Raw genomic sequence first — 23,292 nt, 5'->3', positions numbered from 1 at the left:
TTCCACCGCTGGCGTTTCAGTGCACCTCGGGGAAATTCTCGGGGAATTTCCTTCAAGTACGCGTGGAGAGTTAATGTTCACTTTCAGTTTGGACACTTCTATAGGCAATTTTATTTCTAAAACGAGAGCACATGACATCCCTGTTAGCAAAACGGTTAATGAAGCATCTAAAAACAATATAATTCTGATAAACCCGCGACGTACACACTGTAAGTGCAGTTGAACTAAAAGATTGATCATCCGACAGCTTCCCTGCTGACACTGACTGTTAGTGTTACACATTGGCAAACGGAAGAGGAAATGAAACAGTGCGCAAGCAAACTACAAGTATGAAGCTAGAGTGTGCTGCTCTCTCGTGTATCACCATGAAGCTAACGCTAGCCAACGGTGAACAGGGCAAAATTGAAACCTTGATTCAGTAGCTGGATTACATTACTGATAAGTTAGTCTACTGTGTCAACATAGTGTTTTTCACACATCAAACGTTAGATTGCAAGCTGAATGTACGAACATGGTCCGGTTAATGACGCCTGTTTTACTTCTATGCTACATTTACATGTCTCAGGTAAGTTGGTGAACGTTACGATAGCTAGCCTAAAAAAGTTATATACGACCGAATTACTGGAGCTACAAGAGCTATAGCTACCACCAATAATCGTTTCAATTTCAAAGACTCTTTGGAGGCGCTATCAACAGCGAGCGATTGTTAGCCAAGTTCACTAAGCAATGCGCCTTCCACAAGTAGTTAAATCACTGATCTAACACTATTTGTTCTGTACAGTGTAGCCCTACTTTAAATAAGTGTAACGTACAACTTTACAGCGGATACATTTGATATAGCCAACAACACTTCCTTAACAAAATAGCTAATGTTAGGTGGTTTCCCATACATACGTAGCCAGAAATTTACTAGTGGCCAAAAAGATGTCATTTTTAAAAAGCAGTTAAGAAATCATTGCTGATCTATTTTTTGTGGCGCTGTTACTGCACAAAAGCAGTAACATTAGCAACAGTAAATTTGTTTTAAAATTTAACAGTGATCTTGTACATGTTACAAGGTTATTCACTGAAATTCAATGCCTTTCAGGTGCAATCTGAACAAGGATTCCTGTACATCTCCAGTGGACTCTCACACAAAGAGTATTGTATCACTTACAGTTCATCATGGACAAATCTGTCAAAGTCTCTCGGGGATGCTGTAAGTTAATTCAGTGTTAAACTAAAAGGTTGTTCAATCTGCCAAGCTGTTGGAGGGCATTCAATTGATTTTTTTATTGATACTATTTTATTTTATCAGAGAACTTAACTGGACTATGTTACTTCATTTAGGTCATTCTGTGAGTGTTTAATTTTGAACTGCAACAAAATGATATGATACCATGACCAAACACAATACCTCAAATTCTCACCCAGATGTTACCAGTAAGAGGCTGGATATACAACAATGTAGTTTTTAGCCTAGACTTGTGGTGGGGACCTCCAAAGACTTTCAGAGAGTCAGTCTTTTGCTGAAGTTTCTGTTTGTCCATCCGTCCTATGCAGGTGGAGTATCCATTAGTGAACTTGACCTCCTCGACCCTCTGCAATATTTCGGGGCCGGGTCCTGTTGTGCTGAAGGGGAAGGCGGTGGTAGTGATGAGAGGGGGATGCGAATTTGTCCAAAAAGCAGTGATGGCCCAGGACCTTGGAGCAACTACCATTCTCATCGCAAGCAAAACGCCCCTGGTCTGTGTTATTCATGCATACAGTTTGCATTTGATGCTAACGTAATCAATTGTGCTGTATGAGTTCTCGCATTTCTGCTGCACGTATTGTTTACTGTGCTCCAGTATGGGGGTGTATAATTAATTTCCTGTTTTTCAGGTCACCCCCTCTTCCAATGATACGGATCACAGGGAAGTTAAGATTCCTTTGGCCCTCATGAGATACAGAGACACTGAGGATGCACTAGAGGTGACGCTTCTGAAGCACACGCGCACAAAAATCCTCCCAAGCGAGAACACAGACGACAGCACGGGCGTGAACGGTGTGCCGTCTGAAAGATTTCCAATATGAGAGTTTTATGGAGCTGCTGGCTGCCTCCTCTTACTAAGTCACTGGCTGCACCCCATTGTCTGGGATTGAATCCTTGGTCATGTCAGTGCCTATTAAGGATGGTATTAATGAAAGGACTATTGGACTTTGCAGACAGCCAGTAATAGTTATGACCAGGGAGGGATGGTTTTTCCACAGTATTGGCTGAATCACATTGTGCACTGGCAATCTCCTTGTTGACGGTGCTCCAGTAGCCTGTCTGGGCCGGCTGTGCATAAAAAGCATATTTGTCCGTAGAAAGTAAATGCAGCCAGGCTACCAGCATGCACATGGGATAATCTGCCCTCTACCAAACAGATAGAGCAATTTTCAGCAATAAGACTGGCCTTAGAATACAACTGGACGTTTATAATTTGGAGAAAGTGGGAATTAATACCAAGTTTAAAAAATGGATTCAGAGATGTCTGTTTTTTATATTTAAAATGGTTAACTTCATTATTCAGTGGATTGTCATTGCTGTCCCATCAGATGTTTCCGGAAGGAATGTCGGTGAAGCTGTATGCTCCCTCTGCACCCCGGTTTGACGTCAGTATCCTGGTCATGTTAGCAGTTGGTGTCTTCACTGTTGCTATGGGAGGCTACTGGAGTGGCACAGCTGAAAGGTGAAATGGGCCACGCCCACCTCAAACTCACTAGGCACTGCACCCTAAAGCAAACATTTATGAATCAAAAAAGAGTTTTATAATCAAGAGTGATGGGAAACTGAGGCTTTGTGAGCCCCAGATGAACGCTGGGGCTATCCTGTGCTATCCCATGGATCTGTGATGAGCCAGGCCATTTGATTTGTTCATACGAGTGACTGACAGTGGAAGCTCCACCCACAGTCAGGGTCACAAATTCTCCTCTGTCTCATCACAAGTGAGTGGTTTCGGTTCCTCCTCTGCTGTTGAACACCTGGAGCCTACTCCAGACTCTTTTAAATGCAAGTCAGTTGCCAAAAATTATTAGCATGTTGGACAGGGTGTGCCTCCGTAGATGTATTAGAGGTATTTTCAGACAGATTGAATTACTAAAGGTTATGCTGTGCATTTTAAAAAAGAAGAGTCGCGCTGACCAAGGTCGATGTGCTTGTCTACCCCAGGGATGCTCTGTGCACTTCTTCTGCTCTCCCCCCTGCTATGGGGGAAGGTGGGGAGGGCAGCCGGGAGGCCAGGGCTCATGGCGGAGACCTCGCCGTTTCCTCCCCTGTCAAAGTCGTCATCTTCGTGGTGTTCATGAGCGCCATGCTGGTTCTGATGTTTTTCTTCTACAAATGGCTGGGTGAGCATTGGGCGATCGTGACCAATCGTCTCTTTTATTAGCCGGAAAACACATTGCCAAGCCCTGCCTCTGTGGTTTTTTTTGCAGTCTATGTGATCATCGTGGTGTTCTGCCTGGCCTCTGCGTTGGCTTTGTACAGCTGTCTGAATGCACTGTTGGAGAAACTGGGGTGCACAAACAGCAGGTATGTGGGGCTCCAGTTTTCACTGTAGACAACATATCTGGATGAGAATTGGGAGCAAACCACTACACCGGGAAAATTATTCAGATAAATTTCACTCAAACTAAAAAAAGTTTCTTAGACTCTGACTGTCAGTGGTTGAATCTGTTAGGGAAATGTTTGTGTTTGCTGCTACAAGAAAGCCCAGAAAAGCTCAAAATTAAAGATTTAAAATTAAAAAAATTTTTTTACCTGCATACCTTATGATCCAGTTTGGCTTCATGGGCATGCCAGTGCTGACTGTAGCTTGCAGTTTGCAAGCTTAGTTTAAATACAAATAAATTTAGGTCACATTTGTTTAAAATCTTGAGAGTGAGCCCATTTTAGATTATTGTTGAATCTTGCCATAAGGGTCAGAATCCACAGACAATGCAGGAGTGCCCATAATCTGCCCTTCCTGTTTGTCTGTCTGATCTGTGAGGAGTAAAAAACTGGCCTTCCTGTTGGTCTCCTGTGGCCTGAGCTAGTGTTTGCCTCTATTTCCCAGCATCCCCTGTCTAGGTGAACGTGCATCCGGGATTGTGAGGGCTGTGGTTTTGGCTGCTGTCTGCATTTCCGTGGCTGTGGTCTGGGGCGTGTACCGGAACGAGGACAGGTACAGACGGACCTGCTTTCTGTTTCAGACCTGCTCGCTGAAGCATGCGTACAGGAATGGACAGGGGTGGTTTTTTTTTTAGTTTTTTTTTTTTTTTTAGAAACATGGCTGGTTTCAAGAAAATACAGCTTTCTGTTTGAACTGCATTGTTAGAATTTTGAAAGACTGGTATTTTAAAGTGGCCCCTTACAATGTGTGTACTGCTGTGGCTCATTCTCAAATTTCTGTGTAATTTTGACTTATCTGGAATTCTAGATGTATTAAAATGAGTTCCACACAACAGTTCAAGACCTCAGCTGTTACGTAACGTAGTTACACTTCCTCCTTTAATCTTCCTCTTATCATTGCTTACTGCACCTTTTGCTCCAGATGGATCTGGGTTCTGCAAGATCTGCTCGGTATGGCATTTTGTATAAACTTCATGAAGACCATCACTGTCTCCAACTTCAAGGTAAACCCCCACAGGTTTTTGTGGGTGTGGTCAAAGGGATACTTAAAGGACATTATTTACAGATGATTTTTTTTTTTTTGCTTTCAGGCAATTTAGCTGGCACCCTGTCATGAAAACAACAGATGTATAATTTGGGCTAGTAATACAAATTGCTGTATATTACTGCATATTTACAAAACATTTGCAATCTGATAATAAAAAAAAAACAATAGCAAAATTAAGGCGTGCATATTTCAGTTAGACATGGCATAGACATGAGGACTGGGCCCTTTCCACACTAGGAATTGAACCTACAACCTTTAGGTGACAAACTGTGTTCTGTAATCCCTCTGCCCTGACACTGACACTGTGGGCCCACTTCAGGCTGCTCCCTGCTGATCTGGGCAAGGTCTTCCCAAGTGACCGTGTAACTTCTAGTGGCAGATTCTGCAATGCCCGAAACTGGGGTATGGACACACAGGATGACCTCTGACCCTTGTCTCTCTATCCGCCTCTCAGATCTGCGTCATCCTGCTGAGCCTCCTGCTCGTGTACGATGTCTTCTTTGTTTTCATCACCCCTTTATTCACCAAGGTGAGTCTGCCTCAGCATTCACACATGGTCCACTTTCATTCCAAGGGTTTTTCAAATTTTCCAGACTGACTTCTATTTACTCTGAAGGGAGAACCTGACCGCAGTCATCTTTATGGAGGTCCAAAGTGGTTCTCATATCCGGGACTATAAATAACATGTATATCTTTATATTTAATAATAAAATTATACTGAGGGAACTCAGATTAGAAATAAACCTAATATACCTTAGCAATTCCTATAATAAAGATTTAAAGGGGTAGTTCACCCAAAAATGAAATTGTGGTATGTTTCCACTTATCCAGGGCTAGTATCTGTTCAGCCAGATAGTTTCACTGAAATGGGTCTAATTGACTAAATATTCGCTGCAGCTCAAGCTGATAAAACGGACTTTCAATCTTCATGCGTCTTCAAAGCTCCAAACACGTACATTTTCAACAGTAACGTCTCTTTCCAAATGTAATCCCACGGTTACACATGAACATCCACAGACCTTAATTTCTGCACAATGTCATAAAACCGCTACTTAGTACACCAACCATGTAGGCTATATGTGCAAATTCTAGTGCAGGGGGAATAGTATGAAACTTGAGCGGTGGTGACATGATGTGATGGAATACAACCGTTAATTGTAGTTTCAATATAACAACTTAACAAATTACTTTATTAAAGTACACAACAGCTTTGAAATTCATGGTTGAAATATTAACATGTGTAATTTATGTCATAGAAATTACACCTGTTAATATCTCAGCCATGAATTTCAATGATGTTATGTGCTTTAATAAAGTAAGTTGCTAACAAGTTGGTCTCTTGAAACTACAAAAGGTGTAAATCTTTGCTTTGTGCTTTGAGGCCACACGAAGACGGACCTTCAAAGTCTGATTTTTCAGAGCAAGCTGCAACAAATAACTAGAAACCTTGTCATATTTATGCAAAACTATCTGGATGAATAGATACTACACTGGCTAAGTGGAAATATACCTTCATTTCATTTTCTGTGAACCGGCCCTTTAATAAAGTCTACCCAGGAAATGAAAATTCTGAATATTAATACCATATAGCCATGGAATTCATATTAATTCTGCAGGATGTTGCCTTCCACAGAATGGACAGAGTATCATGGTTCAGGTGGCAGTTGGCACCGGTTCGGATGAAAAGGTAAAATATTTCAAGAACAGATTTGTATGAAGTTGTAGTTGTTTCCCGAATGTTCATCAGAATTTGAAAATGTGTTTATTTTTCCTATTCAATGACTAGTCGAATTTCTGATCTAAATCTGACAGCTCTTAAAAAGCAGTGGTGTCAAACTACTGTCCTAGAGGGCCACAGTATTTGTGATTCTTCAGCAGCCAATTAAAGCCTTGAGAACTATGTAGCATGTGTACCGTTTAGCCAATCAATGACTTAAATGAATCACTGAATGACACAGACACTGTGGCCCTCAAGTTTGACACCCCCGAAATCGAAATGAATGATGCTAAAATATGACAACAGTGTATTACGGTCACAGAGTAATGTGGGGACAATGCAATATTGCAAAAGTGTAAAGTGAGGACTGTGTAGTAATAGTGTGATATTGTGACGGTGTAATGCACTGTGGAAAGTGGTCATAGTGCAATGCAGGGACTGCGTAAGGTGGTGATAGTGTAATGTGGGAACTGTGTAATGTTTTCTAGCTTCCCATGGTCATGAAGGTCCCCAGATTTTCATCCTGGAAACAGGATGCCTGTGGGATTCAATTTTCCATCCTGGGCTTTGGGGACCTGATTGTGCCAGGTGAGTGTAGTACGATTACTCTGGGCCATCACACTGGCCACTGTCTCTGAACTAACGAACATGATCATGTTTCCATGCAGGTTTGGTGGTGGCCTACTGTCACAGGTTTGATGTATGGACTAACAGCACAAAGAAGATCTACTTCATTTCCTGCACCATAGGTACAGTACACAGGAAATAAATAAACGCACAGGCTCAAAGAAGCACATCCAACATGGTCAGCTCCATAATGTTTGGGACAAAGACTTGTTTTTCTTGATTAGGCTCTGTACTCCACAATTCCAGATTTGTAATCAGACAATTCACATGTGGAAATTGCAGCACTTATTATACGTACGATAGAGTCATTATTCTGACCAGCAAAGCTTCCACTGACTGAAGAAATGCAGTCTCAGGTAGGTGTACCTACCTCTGCTGCAGCTGGCTGTTAATAGTTAATCTCTTTCTGTAACACACTGAGGTTGGAAAATAAGAGAGGCTCAGTTAAAGATCTTGCTGATGTTGTATTTAAAGCATCACTCCCATCTGCCCAGTTTTCCTGATGTTACCATGGCATTTCGGCTTTAAAAAAAAATTCCTGTGACTGTGGCTTCTGTAGAGATCATTTCCAAAGTTGAACCGAATCAAGAACTAGGCTATACCTTACAAGCACCATTTCTCAAGACAGTCAAAGTTGTCAGTAGGGTACTCGGTAAGCTATTGAAAACAGTCAGGTCAGCAAGCTGAACCTACAGTACAAGCTGTGGTTCAAACACTTGCACAAAGAAATGGACGGAGACAAGTATAGACAAGTAGGAAGACAGGAGGACAGGGCCACAGGAATCTCTCAAGTGTGAGTAGATTGATTTAATTTATTTAGGTATATTTACATTGATTATATCGCTTTGCAACTCATTTGTGTGGGATAATAGCCAGACAAAAATCCGCATCTGCATTTATCTTCATTATGGTGAGAATTCTTACAGTAGGTCATTAACTGTAGAGGTCTTTGTTGGCCTACCAGGTCATTATCAATTATTAAGCTCACCAGTGCTCTCTTTCTTCTTAATTATGTTCCAAACAGTTGATTTTGGTAAGCTAATGGCTCTTAATGTTTTTTCTTATGCCTCATAATGGCTTCCTTGTCTTTCACTGGCAGAACTCTGTTCCTCTTGTTCAAAAACAACAATAACAGACCAAAGGCAATCAAAAGCCTGGAACCATGACTAGATACTGAAAACTGTCTTATACCTGCATGAATTAAGAAACGGAACACACCTGACTAATCAGAAGCACCTGGGAACCCATTTGTCCCAAACATTATGGTGCCCTGAAATGGGAGGGGTATGTATAAAAAAAAGGGTTGTAATTTCTACATGGTGAAACCAAATTGTATAAAAAAAAATACCCTTAAATAAAAGCTGAGAATCTGCACTTTAACCACATGTGAATTGTTTGATTACAAGTTTTAAATTGTGGAGTACAAAACCAAATCAAGAAAAAAATGTTTATCGCAAACATTATGGACCTCACTAACTTGTATGAGTCCGTGGAACTGATCATGTAGTACAGACCCCTGGTGTGTTATGGACCAGTTCTGATACAGTTCTGGAGTGTACGTTTCTTTACTGTGAATGGGAGGAGCAGCTGGGGGTCCTGTCTGACTGCTCCGGCTGTCACTCTCCTGTCCCCAGGCTACCTCTCAGGACTGATCTGCACCTTCATCATCATGATCCTGAGCGGAATGGCTCAGCCCGCCCTTCTGTACCTGGTACCATTCACCCTGCTCACCTGCACCGCCGTTGCCTGTCACAAGCACCAGCTCAAACCCTTCTGGACCGGAACCAGGATCGGGTATGAGGTAAGAGCGGGGGAGGCACTAGGCACGTCTGAAATCATGTCTGAACATTCAGCACGATCTCTCAGCTCTAGCAGTCTCAATGCACTGTTGGCACTTCACCCAAATCCTTTCATGAAAGCACAAAGGGGCTGGATTCACAAAACGTCTTTTAACAAATAAATTAAGGTGTTCATTTTTTTGTTTTCTTAAAAACTGTGATTGTGAAGGAAGACAACAAATGCACTGTTTGCATGCAAGTCACATTTTAATTGTAGCGGCTAATATTTTCAGATTTTTCAGAAGTCAAGTTTGAATTCGTAATGAAGTTCTACAGGTTAGCATCAGAACAGGACAGTCTGTCGATCAGTGATGATTTAACTTAACTTCCTCCAGGTGTTGGACTCTTCGAGGGACCCACTGTTACAGGGTATGCTTTTGCCTCATTGGTGGAGATGGGGATAAAACAGGGGAAGCAACCCTGGTCTTGGGGTGCCAGAGATGTTCCTGGCTCTTGCCCCTTCAAAACGCATAATTACATGATTTTATTAATTATCAGTTTTAATGAACCCAGGTGATCATGTGATGGATCACTATTTAGACTGAATATTCAGGCTCAGACTCCTAATAATCCATGAAACTCTTCAGGTCGAGCTCAGCTGGAACAAAAACTCCAGGACTCCAGGACCTCTCTCCAGGACCAGGGTTGCCTGCCCCTGGGCTAAAGCGACCATTCCCTGTCCCTGCCTGTCCCCTGCATTTCCCTCACTTCCTGCCTGACTCACATCCCCTCAGCATCTTTCACTCATAACAACGGCAGCATTTCCCCAAACTGCACAAAAAAATCATTTTAATTTAACATTTAAATGACCATTCTTTATTTAAACAACTTTCTTCCACATTTTTATTTTTTGCTCAATTTAAATTTTGGTAACTGTATACCTGTTCCATAATGGCAACATCCTCTCTCAGGGTACTATTGCTGATAGAAACCTTCCCTCCCTAGACAATACGATGGCCAATTGTGCATCACTCTGTGGAACTCCTAACCAATGGCATGGTTAGGATGTGGCTCAGAGACCCAGTGCTTTATTAATAAAATACTAAGAAACTGCAGTATGCATTCACTCCAAAGGGGAGCATGTTGCTCAGTGCTGTAGTTTTGCCAACGCACCACTGGATGTCATCATCACACCCAAAATGTCTTTTGTGCCGTTTCATGTAATCATAATTACAAGGCTATGCACAGTCTTAAAGACAGATGGAGATGCATCACCATCAGCAGAAGTACTTAAATACAGGAAACTGAATTCAATGAACGATGCTTCCGTCTGGAAAATTACACAGAATTTAAAGACTGCAATCATTATTTTCCTGCTTTTTAAGTGTTCACTAAGCCATTTGTTAAAGATGCATGCTTACATTTTCCAATATTTTTAAACAGGAAAGTAACACAAAGTTGCTGTTTGTGTAAAGTGTGCCATTTCTATAGATTCTGTACATTTTAGCTCGTGTATCCGTTTTGTAAGGACATTCACTTCAGTTACCCTCTGACTGGCAGCCCACAACACAGATACACTGCTAATCGTTTAAAATGTAAATCTCCAGGTCACTGCGTAACATGGTCTCAAAATGACCGGTACCAAATACTCATAGTTGGCAGTAAAATAACTGTTGCTTTCCGCCTACGCATCCCAATTTCAAATCTATGCTCAATTAAACAGGCTTAATAGCATGACATTTGTTTTCAACGGTTCCTTATGTATAATATCTATTTTTAAATGTGATTACTTTGCACAGGGTCTATAAATTAATCCAATTACATGGTGAAAGGAAGTTAATCAAATCACAGCGGAGCGGAAATTAATCTTTTTTTGTTGCTATCCAATTTTTCTGACAACACCTTTGATTTCGCCTTCATCTGAAAATGTTGCTTTTTTCATCCACTTTGTAACTTGGTGACCTCGCTCAAATAATGTCACATCACCATAAACCAGCATGTCATGCAACTTGCAGTGGCAGTGTTGAGGTGCTGGTCGTGTGCGGGAACTGTGCTGTGTTGGAAACGTGTTGGGGTTTGTTCTGCTTCAAACATTGTGTTGTGTTTTCATTTGTTAACCAAAATCCTATCATGTAGCTTACGTCTGACAGTTTCCATTTTTAGACCAAACCCCTGTCATGATGTCCGATGGCATGCTCACTGTGTGTCTCTTACTCATTCTAAAATTGCAGAGAGGTGGGGGTGTCATTAATATTACTGTGGACTGCTAAATGTGTTAAACTTTAGATTGCTCTGAGTAGCCAGGTGTTTTCTTCCATGTGTAATGGCTTGTCAGGGCCCTGGGAATGTGGGAATTCTGGATACACCCTGGCAAGATTTGAAGTAGACCAGCAGATATTTTTGGTTTGCGGAATTCTGTGTTGATTTGTGGATGTTTCTGATCTTGTCGAGTGATTGTCTTTCCATTTCTCATCCCTCTGCTTTTCTACTTTCTCTCTCCTTACTCTCCACCCCCCATATCTCTCTCTCAGATGAAGGACAGGAGTACGAGCCAATACAAAGCAGGTGATGAAGTTTACAAGTGATCCAGAACATAACTCCTGGATGAATGTCTTTTTTTTTTACCTTAATTAAACATTTTCCACAAAGGAAATGTTGGTCTTAACAGATGACAATAACACATTAAAAGGTTTCCTATCTAGAGATTTTTATTTCAGTTTAAGCTTTTCAATTTCAACTGCTTTATGATTATACTGAGAAATATATTCATCTGGAATATAATTTGCTGCCTATTGAGATATATAATTATGGAAAGACTGGTTAGTGCTTGTGTAGTAGTATGTGTGTGTGTGCGTATGCGTGCATGTTCTTGTTTGTTGTCTATGACTGACAAGCTGATGAAGCTTTGTTTTCCGATATGAATGGTTATTCTGGAAGGGAAACTGTAACTGTTTTTGAATGTTTTTGTTTTATTAATTTGGAATCTCACTGACTGTTATAATTAAAACATTTTTACTGACAGTATTTGGTTGTTTGGGCTTTATTTACCTGGATTTAATATCATTTCATACAATATGCACTTCTATGATCAATGGCCTGCACTTCACATTTGAACAACCACCAGAAACACGGAGTTCTTTCAAACACAGTGTCCTTTGTTTTAATTAATCTGTGAAGTAGATATTCCTGGAAAATAAGCTTATTACTGCCCAGTGACATGCAGTTCTGCTTCCAAAGGTACTGTACAAACTGTACAAATGGGATTCCCAAAGTGAAACCTACCATGTAAGAATATACAAAACAAATAAAAAGTTACAAGTTACAATACAATCGCAAAGTATTATGCAGAAGTAGTAGTAAGTGGTAGCCTAGTATTTACATGCACAGTTTTGTGTCCAGACAAACTAAGATCTGCTTTCAGGAAATACTCTTAAATTGTGACACAATTATTAGAAAGCATAGACTATTCACAATGTTCGTCAAAACTACAAGTTAAGCAATAAATGTATATTAATTGAGCCAGTTGGCAACTTTTACGCGAATTACCAATTAAGCCAATGGAAAATAGTCTACTGGTGGAGCGTTTTGGTGTACATTCTTCTTTAAAATTTTTTTTAACAGTTTGATTAAATTAACAAAATGAATGGTATAAATACAAAATATAACGCAAAATTCGTTATAGTTGAACACAACGCGCACGCCAGTTAGCCCGAATCCTGCCTGTCCGTTTTCTGCGTGTACAAAGCGGCTAAAAGTCCATTATGAGCCTCCTTCCTCAGTTATTTCTTGTACTAATCCATAATTTGTCTTCCCACTGGATCACCATCTCGAAAGCTCCACCCGACCCATGTGACAACCTGCGGTTTCCAGCAGGTGTTGTCTGGACTGACTCGCAGCATCAGTTCGGAGTTGCACAATTATGAAAAGGGTACTTTCCGCTGGAGTGGAGGCAGATCACCTCAAAGTTAACCGGGCTTTCTCTCCAAGGCTAACCGATAGCACCGCTGATAGATGGCTAAAAGCCACGGAACAGCTCTCCCAGAGTCTGACCGGTGAAAAGAATGGTAAGGACGGCGCAATAGTGGCATCAGTTCGTCGGGAACTGGTCACGGCTAAGGTTAGGCTAATGTAAGGTAGCTATAGTCGTTATCCAGTGCAGTCAGCCAAATCAATTTGTCTGGAGCCGGTAAACAGATGAGAACTGATTGAGAGCTGCCACAGCAATGAAATACAAGAGTGCCTTCCAATGATCCAGGTCTACTGGCGTTCCTCATTGCCTTAGATTGTAATTAATTTTAATTTTTAAAAATGACACTTAGCTGATGCGTTCTACGGGATGGCTACCTAGCTTTCTGGTGAAAAAATATTTGTTGTAGGTTAAAAGCACAAATGTACGATGATGAGTGAACATTCTTATTCGACATAATTACAATGGGTTCAATCTGAAAAATTGGGTTTGCGCTGTTTATGTGAAGAGTCGTGTTCATTCTTTATGTTTGTGTGGTGAAGGTCTAGCATGGGTTAAATACTGTGTCCCTTTTGTGGTAGTTAGTTTTTTAGCCTATAGTTCGGTGTGGATTTACTCACTTCCAATTATTGCGTCTTAGTTTCAAGCTGTCAAATATGCTCTCAATGCTCTTATCAAATGCACAGAATATGTGCTCGCCGCGTGCAGCAGAACGGCGTGCAGTTGTCGAGACAGTGCTGCAATAATTTGGGGAAGTGGTTAGCCATTCGTTAAAAAATAAAAATATCTACCTTACACTTGGACACAAAGTCGACGTGCAAGCACAATATAAAATAAGCATTACTCATGGTGATCTTGTTTCGCAGGCAGTGTATTGGCATGTGTGGTCCGACTCGCAACCCGCTCGCGATCGCCTTTCAGACAGCGCGTTTGGTTATTAAGTTTGAACTGAGCTGCTGAATTACAAAGATTGTGGTACCGTAGGCTATAGCATATCACACTGAGTGACTGGCAATGAGTTCTTTAAAATCTCGGTGAAAGTGCTGTTTTAATTCAGATGTACATATGTGTACTGCCATGAGGTCTGGAAAGATAAAAAATGACACAGTACATAGGCTCATATAAAATGGCAAAATGACAGAAACTCTTTGTTTGGCTAGATCACAAGATTTTGAAGCCATTCGTGTTGAAGATAAATTATCTCAGTGGCTTGTGTTGATGTGTCCACGTCGAAGAATTCAGAATAAATGCATCTTTGGGTGGGCACTTTGCTGTAATTTAATTCGCAGCAGGGGTTCCACCACTTTTTCATAAGGAGTCCAACCAGTTATTTTAAGTCTGGTCTGTCATGTCTTGTGGTTTGCAGTGTGCAAGTGTGTGCCGTCACCATTAGCAACTCGTCATTTTTAAGACTCTCACATGCATCAGCTTATTCCTGCTGTTGGCCCTCAAGGAGGCCAGAGGCAACAGCACGCTAGTTTCACAAGTGTGCAATGTGATGCTTTGAAATGAGAGCAGCTGAATGAATAAATGCAGTATTTTCAGGTACAGGTGTGCAAATGAGCACACACTCCTGCAAATCACTTCCTGCCAGACATTTCTACCTTTTGGCTCCACAGTCCACCCAGCAACCTTCTGCAGGATGAAGCTACTGACGCCCTTATACAGGGCATTTGTACTGAAAGATGAAATGGAATCCAGACTGTTGAGCACACCCCTGCGGAACTGCAGAACTGGTCTGGTTATAGTCATTCTTACACATTTTTTGGTATATGGCTCTTTCCAGCATGATTTATTGGTGCCATTTGTCCAAACAGCTTTTTCCTCTAGGTTTGCATTTTTTCCAGAGACCAACCTTATAAGGCTCTGGAGTGCCTCGCTGTTGTCATAGCAACAAGTAAATTATGAATTCAGAAGGCGACGGACGGGCAGACGTGACGTGCTCACCGCTCTTGTGCTTTCCACTCTCAATGATGAGGAGGAATAAGCTGGATTTCACTGTCTGAGAGTCCAGACTTCAGATTCAATCTAGCCGCAATGTGCTTACCTTCGAGTCATGAATTTAGGCAGATGGGGGGGATATTTTTTCAATATTTTTTCCAAATTTCAAGTCAGTGCTCTATAACTTCATTACCATCAGCGTTACATCAGCATTGCAATGTTCATTTAAGGACATTCTAGTCACATATTTGTGATCTCACACTTTAAGGGTTAAACAATGTTTTTGGCTGGACCGCAACAGCGGGGCCAGCCCTACAAACGCGAATGTCTGCGACTGAGTGACTGAGTGATGAAGTTACACCATTGGTCGGCCGGATGAAGTGTGTCAGGTCCAGCCATATACTAGGTTTTGACCTGGTCTTGTTTGTTTATTTCAGAGACGGCCAAGCCCAAGCCTACAGTTTTGTGTTGGTTAAATACGACACACACAATTCAGGGCAAAGGGTGTTGAAGTTTGGCCGAATACTGACTGTAGTGTGCCTATACTGTCACTCAATCTCAGCGGTATTATTATTATATTACTGTACCCGTCTTCTTATTTCACTGTCACAAAGAAATATTTATCAAACCTCTCAATTTCATCTGTTAGTTCACAGCTACTTTAGTGATTAAGCCACTTTAAATTCATCCCTTTCTCTCATAGTATTGCATTATCTGTACCTCTTTCTTGTTCTCTCTCTTGTTGTCCATCTGATCCGATACAGATTAACCACCAGTGCAACTACAGCTTCCGGACCAGTTGTTAATTTTTTAACTGAAAAATGTTTATTTTAAATTTCCATTCCTGTGTAGACTTTGAGCCTTAAGCAATTGAGTTGAGTAGAAATGAACAATATAAACTGAGGGTGAGCGGTTTGGACAGTAAAGGAGATGCCTGAACATCTCCTGCTATGTTCCTGTACGCTTCCTTATCACATAAGGACGAGGAGGAGGAGCTCGAGGTACACGCTGAACATTTACCTTTTACTTTAGGTTTTAGTAGCTTTGATTGAAGCAGCACTACATGACTCAATGTATACGGCTGTAAAAAATATTCTCTTTTTTTATTTGTTCTTTACAGGTATGTCTAGTGGCAGCTGAGGAGAGATGGATTCATGTGCTAATTTGCAATACAGATTACCGTAACAGTAATCTGTGCTGGCAGGTTCATTAGCCTGCTTTGATGTAGTAGTTTTACTGTATGAAGGGTACGGCAATCATGTGTAATACAGGTTCTCTGGACAGTGTAAGACTGTGGAATGCAGGTTTTAAATCCAAATGATTTTCCTGCAGCTTTAACCCCCATATAAGATTTAGCCTAAGAGCACAAAGGCATTGGGGTTTGAGATTTTAATTACAAAATTCTTTGAGTTAAAACCCCACTTGCTGGGTTACAGTAAGCTTGTAAATGTAATAAAGTTCAAGGGATATTGTGGGCTGTTATTGATTTCTTAAGTATATTTTAGTGTGTCTGTGTGTGTGTGTGTGTGTGTGATTTTCTTGAACTTAAAGCTTATGTAAACTTGGACAAACATTTTCTTGTTAAGTTTTTCCAATGTAATAAAATATATAAGTGTGCATATTTATAGCATTTCCCTTCTTTTCCAGTCCCAGAAATCCTGGATAGAAAGCACTTTCACCAAGAGGGAATGTGTGTACATACTTCCAATCTCAAAAGATCCTCACAGGTAAGTGTTTGTGCCACGCAAGGAAGAACTGCCCTGGAAAAGACACAGGGAAGCACTGACACAGGAGAAATCCAGAAGAGGGGAAAGTGTAATAATGTTCGCGAATGTTTAGGCCTATAATTTGAGTTTCAGAGTTAGGTCGGTCAGTACTGCTTGTGGAGAGGTAGTTCACAAGAAATGTCTCTGTGCTTTCTTACAGGACTGAAAAACCCTACTCCCTATCTTGCTGATAAAAACACAGCCATTTCCGTTTAGTTATCCTTTGCTCACGGGTTTACTCTCCGGTTATTCTTTGATCAGACAAGAGCGCACACAGTACACTCTCTCTCACTGGAGGAATTTTTCCTTTCAGCAATTATTTTCCAGTGAAATCGGTGTTCTTGTAAATTAATTAGCCAGTAATTTCTATCAGTATCTAACCACAAAGCAAGTGAAGAGTTTCTAAAAAAAACTAAATGAATTATCTTAAACAACTAAATAAATAAAAGCCTAGAAAAAGCCTGGCACTGGTACGCACCCCAGCAGTGCAAGGTCGTGTACAAGTGTCATTCTGCTCCATAAATTCATCAATAGTCTTGAAAAGATCTCATAGGCTACCCAGGGCAATCTTTTGAACAATGATCAGTAGTTTACCCGCTACATGTAGGCTATATTTTGGAGCACGGAATTTAGCCTGTTTGAAGTTTTCTGGAAGCATCTATGAAACTGTGGAAATATAACACCAGGGGAAATGATTACGCCTGGTCCACACCGCTTACCTCGCCTGTGCGTGACGGCTACCTCGCCGAACTGCTGCGGCTCGCATGCATGTGTGTCAAAAAAAAAAACTGCTCTTTTGTTTGAGAACCTGCATTCGGGTAGTTGACCGTACGCAAAGCGAACCAAATATTCTTCTGAATAACTTAAATATAGGTCTGCACATATGAATGTCCACCGCAGCAAAGCTTTGTTCAGTTTAATGGGTGTACACCTTTGTGTCCTTGTAAATTCTGAATTTAAATTCTGAACATTAAAACCATGCTTGACGATATAGAGTGAAATGGAAACTCTCCCTGACCCTCTCTGTATTCAGCGGAACTAGATGGATCTCCGAAGTTGGAAACTTTCCAAATGTGGCAATGAGTAAACTTTAACGTCAGTTGTTTTTACCAGGACGGTTTATATTCTATTCGAATCACAAAACATCCATTATGATCACAGATACATGCTTAATGCTAATGATTTACTTTGACAGTATTATGCATATTAAAATTTGATAAACGAATCACATTTAATTACCAACATTAAACAGATAATGCTCTCGATTCGCAGGTGGCTCGACAAATTGGATGAGTTTTCTCTGGCGGCAGGCACTTTTTTCGGCTTGATTAGTTAACCAGCTAATAGTTCGCTAGCTAACTGGCAACAAGCTAAGTAAGTACATTTACCAAGTATCTTTGCCAGCACCAGCCAAACATGCAATGAACCCCTGCGGCAAATAGGATAACAATTCCACAAAATCACACGTCAAACAAAACTGTTCAGCTAGGACGCGACCACACTTGAGCACATTCTTCTTGCGAAATGTGTGTTTTCAGCACAGTCAATAAAGCTTGAATAAAAGTAGAAATAGATGCACTGAATACAAGTTGAACCTCTATACGTTAAAAGTAAGCCAGCGGCACAAACTATGAAAGTTAATAACAAAATGTGCTTGCCTACCGTAAAAAGAACTGGTGAGCGTCTTTTCTCAGTTCACTCGAGTTGATTAATTCGTTTGCCTTCAGCTACAAAATTAATCTCAGCAAATCAGATTTCACAGGTAGTCAAAGACAAGACACTGGTAGCTATGATTGGGCACTTACAAAAATGCACTCACTATTATTGGATGCGGGTGTCTGGTGGAGGGAAAAGGTTAAACCTATTAAACCGACTGTTCGTCGGTCACTTTGATATTAGCGCAATGTAGGGTTAAATAAATTAGTCGTAGCCCACATTTCTCTGAACACTAAGCGTCTTCAAGCGGGATTAGGGTTGAAATGAAAACCCACATGACAGTTCAGATGTGTGAAATTTTGGCAGGACACGAGAGAACTATCCCCTCTTTGCATTAAATTCCCAAGTTTCCAGATTCCCAAGACTGTTATTGATTTACCAGAAAGGCATGACTCGATTTAAATTTTTCTTTCCAGGTGTCTCCCAGGATGTCAGATTTGCCAGCAGCTTGTGAGGTGAGCCTGGACAGCTTCTGAGAAGGCTAGATTACGTTTGTCTTGGTTTGGTGAGATGTCATGAGCCCCAAAATGGGCAAAGCCACCAGAAAGTTGTTTATTGCATGGAACAACTTGCTATGTCATGTAGTCGAGGCAGGGACACTGAGAATGCTCAAGTCTAGGCTTAATACAGTGCTGGACATTCTCTAGACCAGGGGTGGGGAACAGTGTTTCCGAAGGTCCGTATCCATTTCTGGATTTCTTGTCTTAAATGATTTATCCCAATTATTTGTATGATCTGACATTTTTGTTTATTTTTGTGTTTATTTTTTGGAGTCAAATCAACAAGTGAAACAGCATTAGTGTATACAATGAGCCAGGGTAATTGCACTGGATGGTCATTAATGAGTTTAATGCCTTGATTTCATCATTATATATTCTTATGCTCTTGTGTGTAATCAGTGACTCAATGGTTTGTGCCAGTCATACTTTCTATGGAGGCAAAACACCTCAGTGGTTGGCAGCTCATTACAACTGTTCTGGGCCTCGTGAAGCCTCACTTTATCTCCTCACTAACTTTTAACCTGAATTTGGATGTCTGGTGAAAGGAAGAATGTGCTTTGCATTAATCCAAGCATTCTGTATGGTGAAGTCTTCACTCATTGGTCATTGTGTGTTGGTAAATGATTGTGAGTGTGGTGTAGTGGACAGAGAGTTGATCTAATTCCTGTCACTAGGCTTGTTGATGAGGGAATGGCAGCGTGACTTTTGCAGTGTACTGAAGCGGTTCTGGACGGTCTGTGTCCCAGGTGCTGCTGTGGACGGCTGGTGAGGCAGCATGCGGGCTTCACTGCCAGCCTGGCCATGCAGTATTCAGAGCTGAGGATGGGTGAGGGTGGCATGCCCGAGCTGGAGGAGTGGTCTGTGGAGAAGCACACGGAGGAGCGCCCCACTGACGCGTATGGCATTCTCAACTTCCAGGGTGGATCCCATTCTTACAGAGCAAAGGTCAGAGTCCAGATTCGGGGAGGGTCAAAGGGTCAAACTCAAGGTCAAAATCCTACTTCCCGTTCACCTGAACTGCTGACATTTCCAGGGTCTTACAGATAACCAATGGCAATTTTTGAAGCACCTCTTTTCTTGCCCTGTGAAACTGTATAATAATCTCATAATTGTCCTTTAGTAAGCATACCTGATTTAATCTAATCTAATCTCAGTTTTAGCTGTGTGTAAATGAACACCACTATGACTGAGAAGTGTTTTGACATTCTAAGAAAACACCAGGTAGTGTACCTCCAACAAACACTTGATTATTTTTTTTATAGGGAAGTTTCCTTACTGTAGAGCTTTGGTAAATAATGAAGTGTGACAATGACTATGACATTGACTGAGTCTTCCAAAAACTCCAGAATGGGATGAAGCTGATGTCTCCTGGCAACTGATCTGAACCAATCATAGTGCTTTTCTTTGCGGAGCATGGTCTTGATTGGTTCAATACAGTCAGTTATTGACAGCACAAGGTAAACCATTGTGCTTAACCCAGGGTACAGTAGGTACATGCTACTGGTCGTGGTGGACTCTGAACCTCTCTGTCTTGTGTTTTGGTCACAGTATGTGCGCCTGTCCTACGACTCCAAACCCGAGTCCATCCTCCAGCTCCTGCTCAAAGAGTGGCAAATGGAGCTTCCAAAGTTAGTCATCTCCGTCCACGGGGGCGTCCAGAACTTTGACCTCCACCCTCGGCTCAAGCAGGTGGTGGGAAAGGGGCTGGTCAAGGCAGCGGTCACCACGGGGGCCTGGATCCTGACCGATGGGGTGAACACAGGCAAGAACGTGTCCAAAATCTGGCCATGAAACCACATGCTACGCCACTGTTTGAGGTCACGTGACTAACAGTATTATGATTACACACAATCAGCAGGTCCAAACATGCAACTTGCATGCAGCTGAAGTAGATCCTTGCACCCTTTCAAAAATACTATTTCTAAATTTTAGGTGGGTGCCATAGAAATCTCATTCCCTCTAGATGAGACGTACAGTCACTGCAGTGCTGGCATCCACGGCCTTCTGCTTTCTGTCTAGGCCCATTTAGAAATCAGGATTTATTCGTTTCTAACAAGCCATATTTGGAAAATCGAAGCATTAATATAAAGGAAAATGTCTGTTTTAGACATTTGTAGTCTATTGCAGGGAACATCACACATAATTATGAGGCGTGATCTTGAGAGTGGCAAACGGTATTAGGATTTGCAGATTTAGCACCACTTATGTGCACAGTCCTAGATTCCATACTGCTCATTAGCCCATCACAGTGCATCTCAGTCCTGGGAAGCTCCTGTGGTTTATGATCCCAGCAGGTCTTCCAGTTAATTATGATTGTGGAGTTAACTAAATCCACAGTCTGCCCACAGGAATCAGGGCATTGGGAACAGGGTCTGAGTTCTCTCTGTGGTGTCTGTGAGGTGTGGTCTGTTCAGCCTGGGCTGAAGAACCGTGCGGGTCCAGACTCCTTTAGTTATATTACATCTGTGAGGTGTTGGCTGAATTTAGCCTTGTAATTTAGCTGTAATCCCTGGTGCTCTCATTGGTGTTGTGGCAAGAGATAATTGTAACTTGTCAGGTCAGTCAGTTGCGGTTTCTACAGCATTTCATCAGGTGCCCAGTAAGTACCTGTTACTGAACACCTCACTTTTCTCCACCCTGTGGTGAATTACTAAGGATGCCGGTTTGTGACTTATGTGGATGAGACATGTAATTTGGCATTATTGCAGGTATGTACATTTTTATTCAGGAAAAACTCAGCAAAATGTTGTGTTAGGTTTCAGCACAGAAATTGTGCTTTCTGTATGATTGCAACCCACATTAAAAGAAATCTCTATCAATCTAAACCCACCACCAGATACTAAATGCTTAGAACTGGACTAAAAATCCATCTCTGACTATAACACAGCCTATAATTGAATTTTATTGTGCTCCTCCCTCTTAGTGTTTTTACACTTAACATGGTGTTTGGCCATCTTGTTAATGTTTAATTGTGCTGTCTGTTTTCTCAGCACCTATAAAAACTAGATATTTACATTGTTTTTTGCACACGCGCGCACACACACACACACACACAACCATGCACATCGTATATAACATTTTATAGCACTAAGATTGTTCAAATTAAATAAAACATTTCTATTTTTTTTTTTTTTTTTGTCATTCAGGTGTGGCAAAGCACGTCGGCGATGCCCTCAAAGAGCATTCGTCTGGATCAGTTCGGAAAATCCGCACCATAGGAATTGCCCCCTGGGGAGTGATCGAGAACAGAAATGACCTCATCGGTAGAGATGTGAGGACCGCTTCTATTCCCTGTTCTCCCTCAGAGTGAGGGAATGATAAGATTCTCTTAAATACATGTCCATTCCAGCACTCTGTCTGCATGCGTTTCATTACAAGAGAAAGCCATTTTAAAGTTATTGTTGTATTCAGCCATTCGAATTATAGATCTGACCTAATTCACATTGATATTTCTATATACAGTTTATTGCCAATGCTGATTAATGACAGTAATGACATTTAAATCAAAGTACCTAAGGAAAGCAAGAAAAAGAGTGGTAATAAGTTAAATGAAAGGGATTTGCAATGCTGAGTGCCTGCCTGTTCCGGACTTTGTGGTCATGTGTGTTCAGTTTCTGACCTGGTTTGTGGTCATGTGTGTTCAGTTTCTGACCTGGTTTGTGGTCCTGTGTGTTCGGTTTCTGACCTGGTTTGTGGTCCTGTGTGTTCGGTTTCTGACCTGGTTTGTGGTCCTGTGTGTTCGGTTTCTGACCTGGTTTGTGGTCCTATGTGTTCGGTTTCTGACCTGGTTTGTGGTCCTCTGTGTTCAGGTGGTCACGCCATATCAGACGCTGCTGAACCCCTTGAGCAAGCTGAACGTGCTCAACAGTCTGCACTCTCACTTCCTCCTGGTGGATGATGGGATGGTGGGGAAGTATGGTGCAGAGGCTATACTCCGCCGCCACCTGGAGAAACACATCAGCCAGCAGAGGATCCATGCCAGTAAGCCCCCCCCACTTCCCCACTGTAGAGCTGTTACCAGGCCCCTCCCCCACTGCAGAGTTGTTACCCGGCCCCTCCCCCACTGTAGAGCTGTTTCCAGGCCCTTCCCACACTTTATAGGTCAAACCAGACTAGTTTGTCTTTCCCACTATAGAATGAGTCATGTGTCAGTGGGCATTTTATGTCACTCTGAGGTATCTGGGTGTAAGTGCAGTTGCTCAAATGCAGAGGTGAACGTGTTATTTGAGCTGTGCGTGGCAGTGATGGGCCCTGCATCTGTGCTCAGGGATCGGGCAGGGGGTGCCGGTGGTGGTGGTGGTCCTGGAGGGCGGGCCCAACGTGATCCTCACGGTGCTGGAGTACCTGCAGGAGAGCCCCCCCGTGCCCGTGGTGGTGTGTGAGGGGACTGGACGGGCTGCCGACGTGCTGGCCTACGTGCACAAGCACACCGAGGACGGCGGGTGAGACTGAGGGCATGTTTAGGGAAGGTGGGCGATCTTTGTGACGAGCGTAGAGGCGGGCAGCGTTACTGCCACCACTCTCACCTCAGGGCAGTTGTGGGCCTGTAACTCAGAAGGCTTCGGGTTTGATTCCCACGTGGGGCACTACTACTGGATTTAACCTGAATTCCCTCA

The 23,292-nt window shown here is 42.0% G+C and overlaps 2 protein-coding genes and 1 long non-coding RNA gene across 8 annotated transcripts in view; 2 read left to right on the top strand and 1 right to left on the bottom strand.

The window, feature by feature from the left end:
* LOC118215455 overlaps positions 1-23,292 on the bottom strand; it is a 26,792-nt gene continuing 3,500 nt past the window's right edge. The window contains exons 2-4 of the long non-coding RNA XR_004762823.1: positions 22,461-22,620; positions 18,123-20,416; positions 1-116 (exon numbers count right to left, since the gene is read on the bottom strand). This is a non-coding gene — a long non-coding RNA (uncharacterized LOC118215455). The remainder of the gene's footprint in view (positions 117-18,122; positions 20,417-22,460; positions 22,621-23,292) is intronic.
* Positions 283-11,810, top strand: LOC118215452 (signal peptide peptidase-like 2A). Of its 2 annotated transcripts, XM_035396281.1 has the most exons (16): positions 283-565; positions 1,088-1,198; positions 1,543-1,725; positions 1,864-1,953; positions 2,563-2,696; positions 3,176-3,354; positions 3,442-3,538; positions 4,062-4,169; positions 4,539-4,620; positions 5,119-5,193; positions 6,298-6,351; positions 6,870-6,969; positions 7,050-7,130; positions 8,643-8,809; positions 9,182-9,215; positions 11,318-11,810. In XM_035396281.1, the coding sequence occupies exons 1-16, from the start codon at positions 512-514 to the stop codon at positions 11,353-11,355; spliced, it is 1,587 nt and encodes a 528-aa protein (XP_035252172.1). In that variant the 5' UTR covers positions 283-511; the 3' UTR covers positions 11,356-11,810. The 2 variants fall into 2 exon arrangements, with proteins under 2 accessions (XP_035252172.1, XP_035252173.1); XM_035396282.1 differs by lacking the exon at positions 9,182-9,215.
* Positions 12,545-23,292, top strand: part of LOC118215450 (transient receptor potential cation channel subfamily M member 7-like) — a 26,378-nt gene continuing 15,630 nt past the window's right edge. The window contains exons 1-8 of one of the 5 annotated variants that reach the window (XM_035396271.1): positions 12,545-12,850; positions 16,342-16,421; positions 18,593-18,631; positions 19,423-19,621; positions 20,225-20,438; positions 21,823-21,947; positions 22,486-22,657; positions 22,944-23,118. In XM_035396271.1, coding sequence (XP_035252162.1) covers positions 12,848-12,850; positions 16,342-16,421; positions 18,593-18,631; positions 19,423-19,621; positions 20,225-20,438; positions 21,823-21,947; positions 22,486-22,657; positions 22,944-23,118 — 1,007 coding nt within the window. In that variant the 5' untranslated portion in view covers positions 12,545-12,847. Of the gene's footprint in view, positions 12,851-15,508; positions 15,696-16,341; positions 16,422-18,592; positions 18,632-19,422; positions 19,622-20,224; positions 20,439-21,822; positions 21,948-22,485; positions 22,658-22,943; positions 23,119-23,292 lie in introns of those variants that run through there. The other 4 variants (XM_035396274.1, XM_035396272.1, XM_035396269.1 and 1 more) reach the window with 4 other exon arrangements.

This window comes from Anguilla anguilla, chromosome 16 (assembly GCF_013347855.1).
Source record: "Anguilla anguilla isolate fAngAng1 chromosome 16, fAngAng1.pri, whole genome shotgun sequence".
NCBI lineage: Eukaryota > Metazoa > Chordata > Actinopteri > Anguilliformes > Anguillidae > Anguilla > Anguilla anguilla.
The sequence above is the reverse complement of the archived record's forward strand: the minus strand, read 5'-3'. Positions and strand labels throughout refer to the sequence as shown.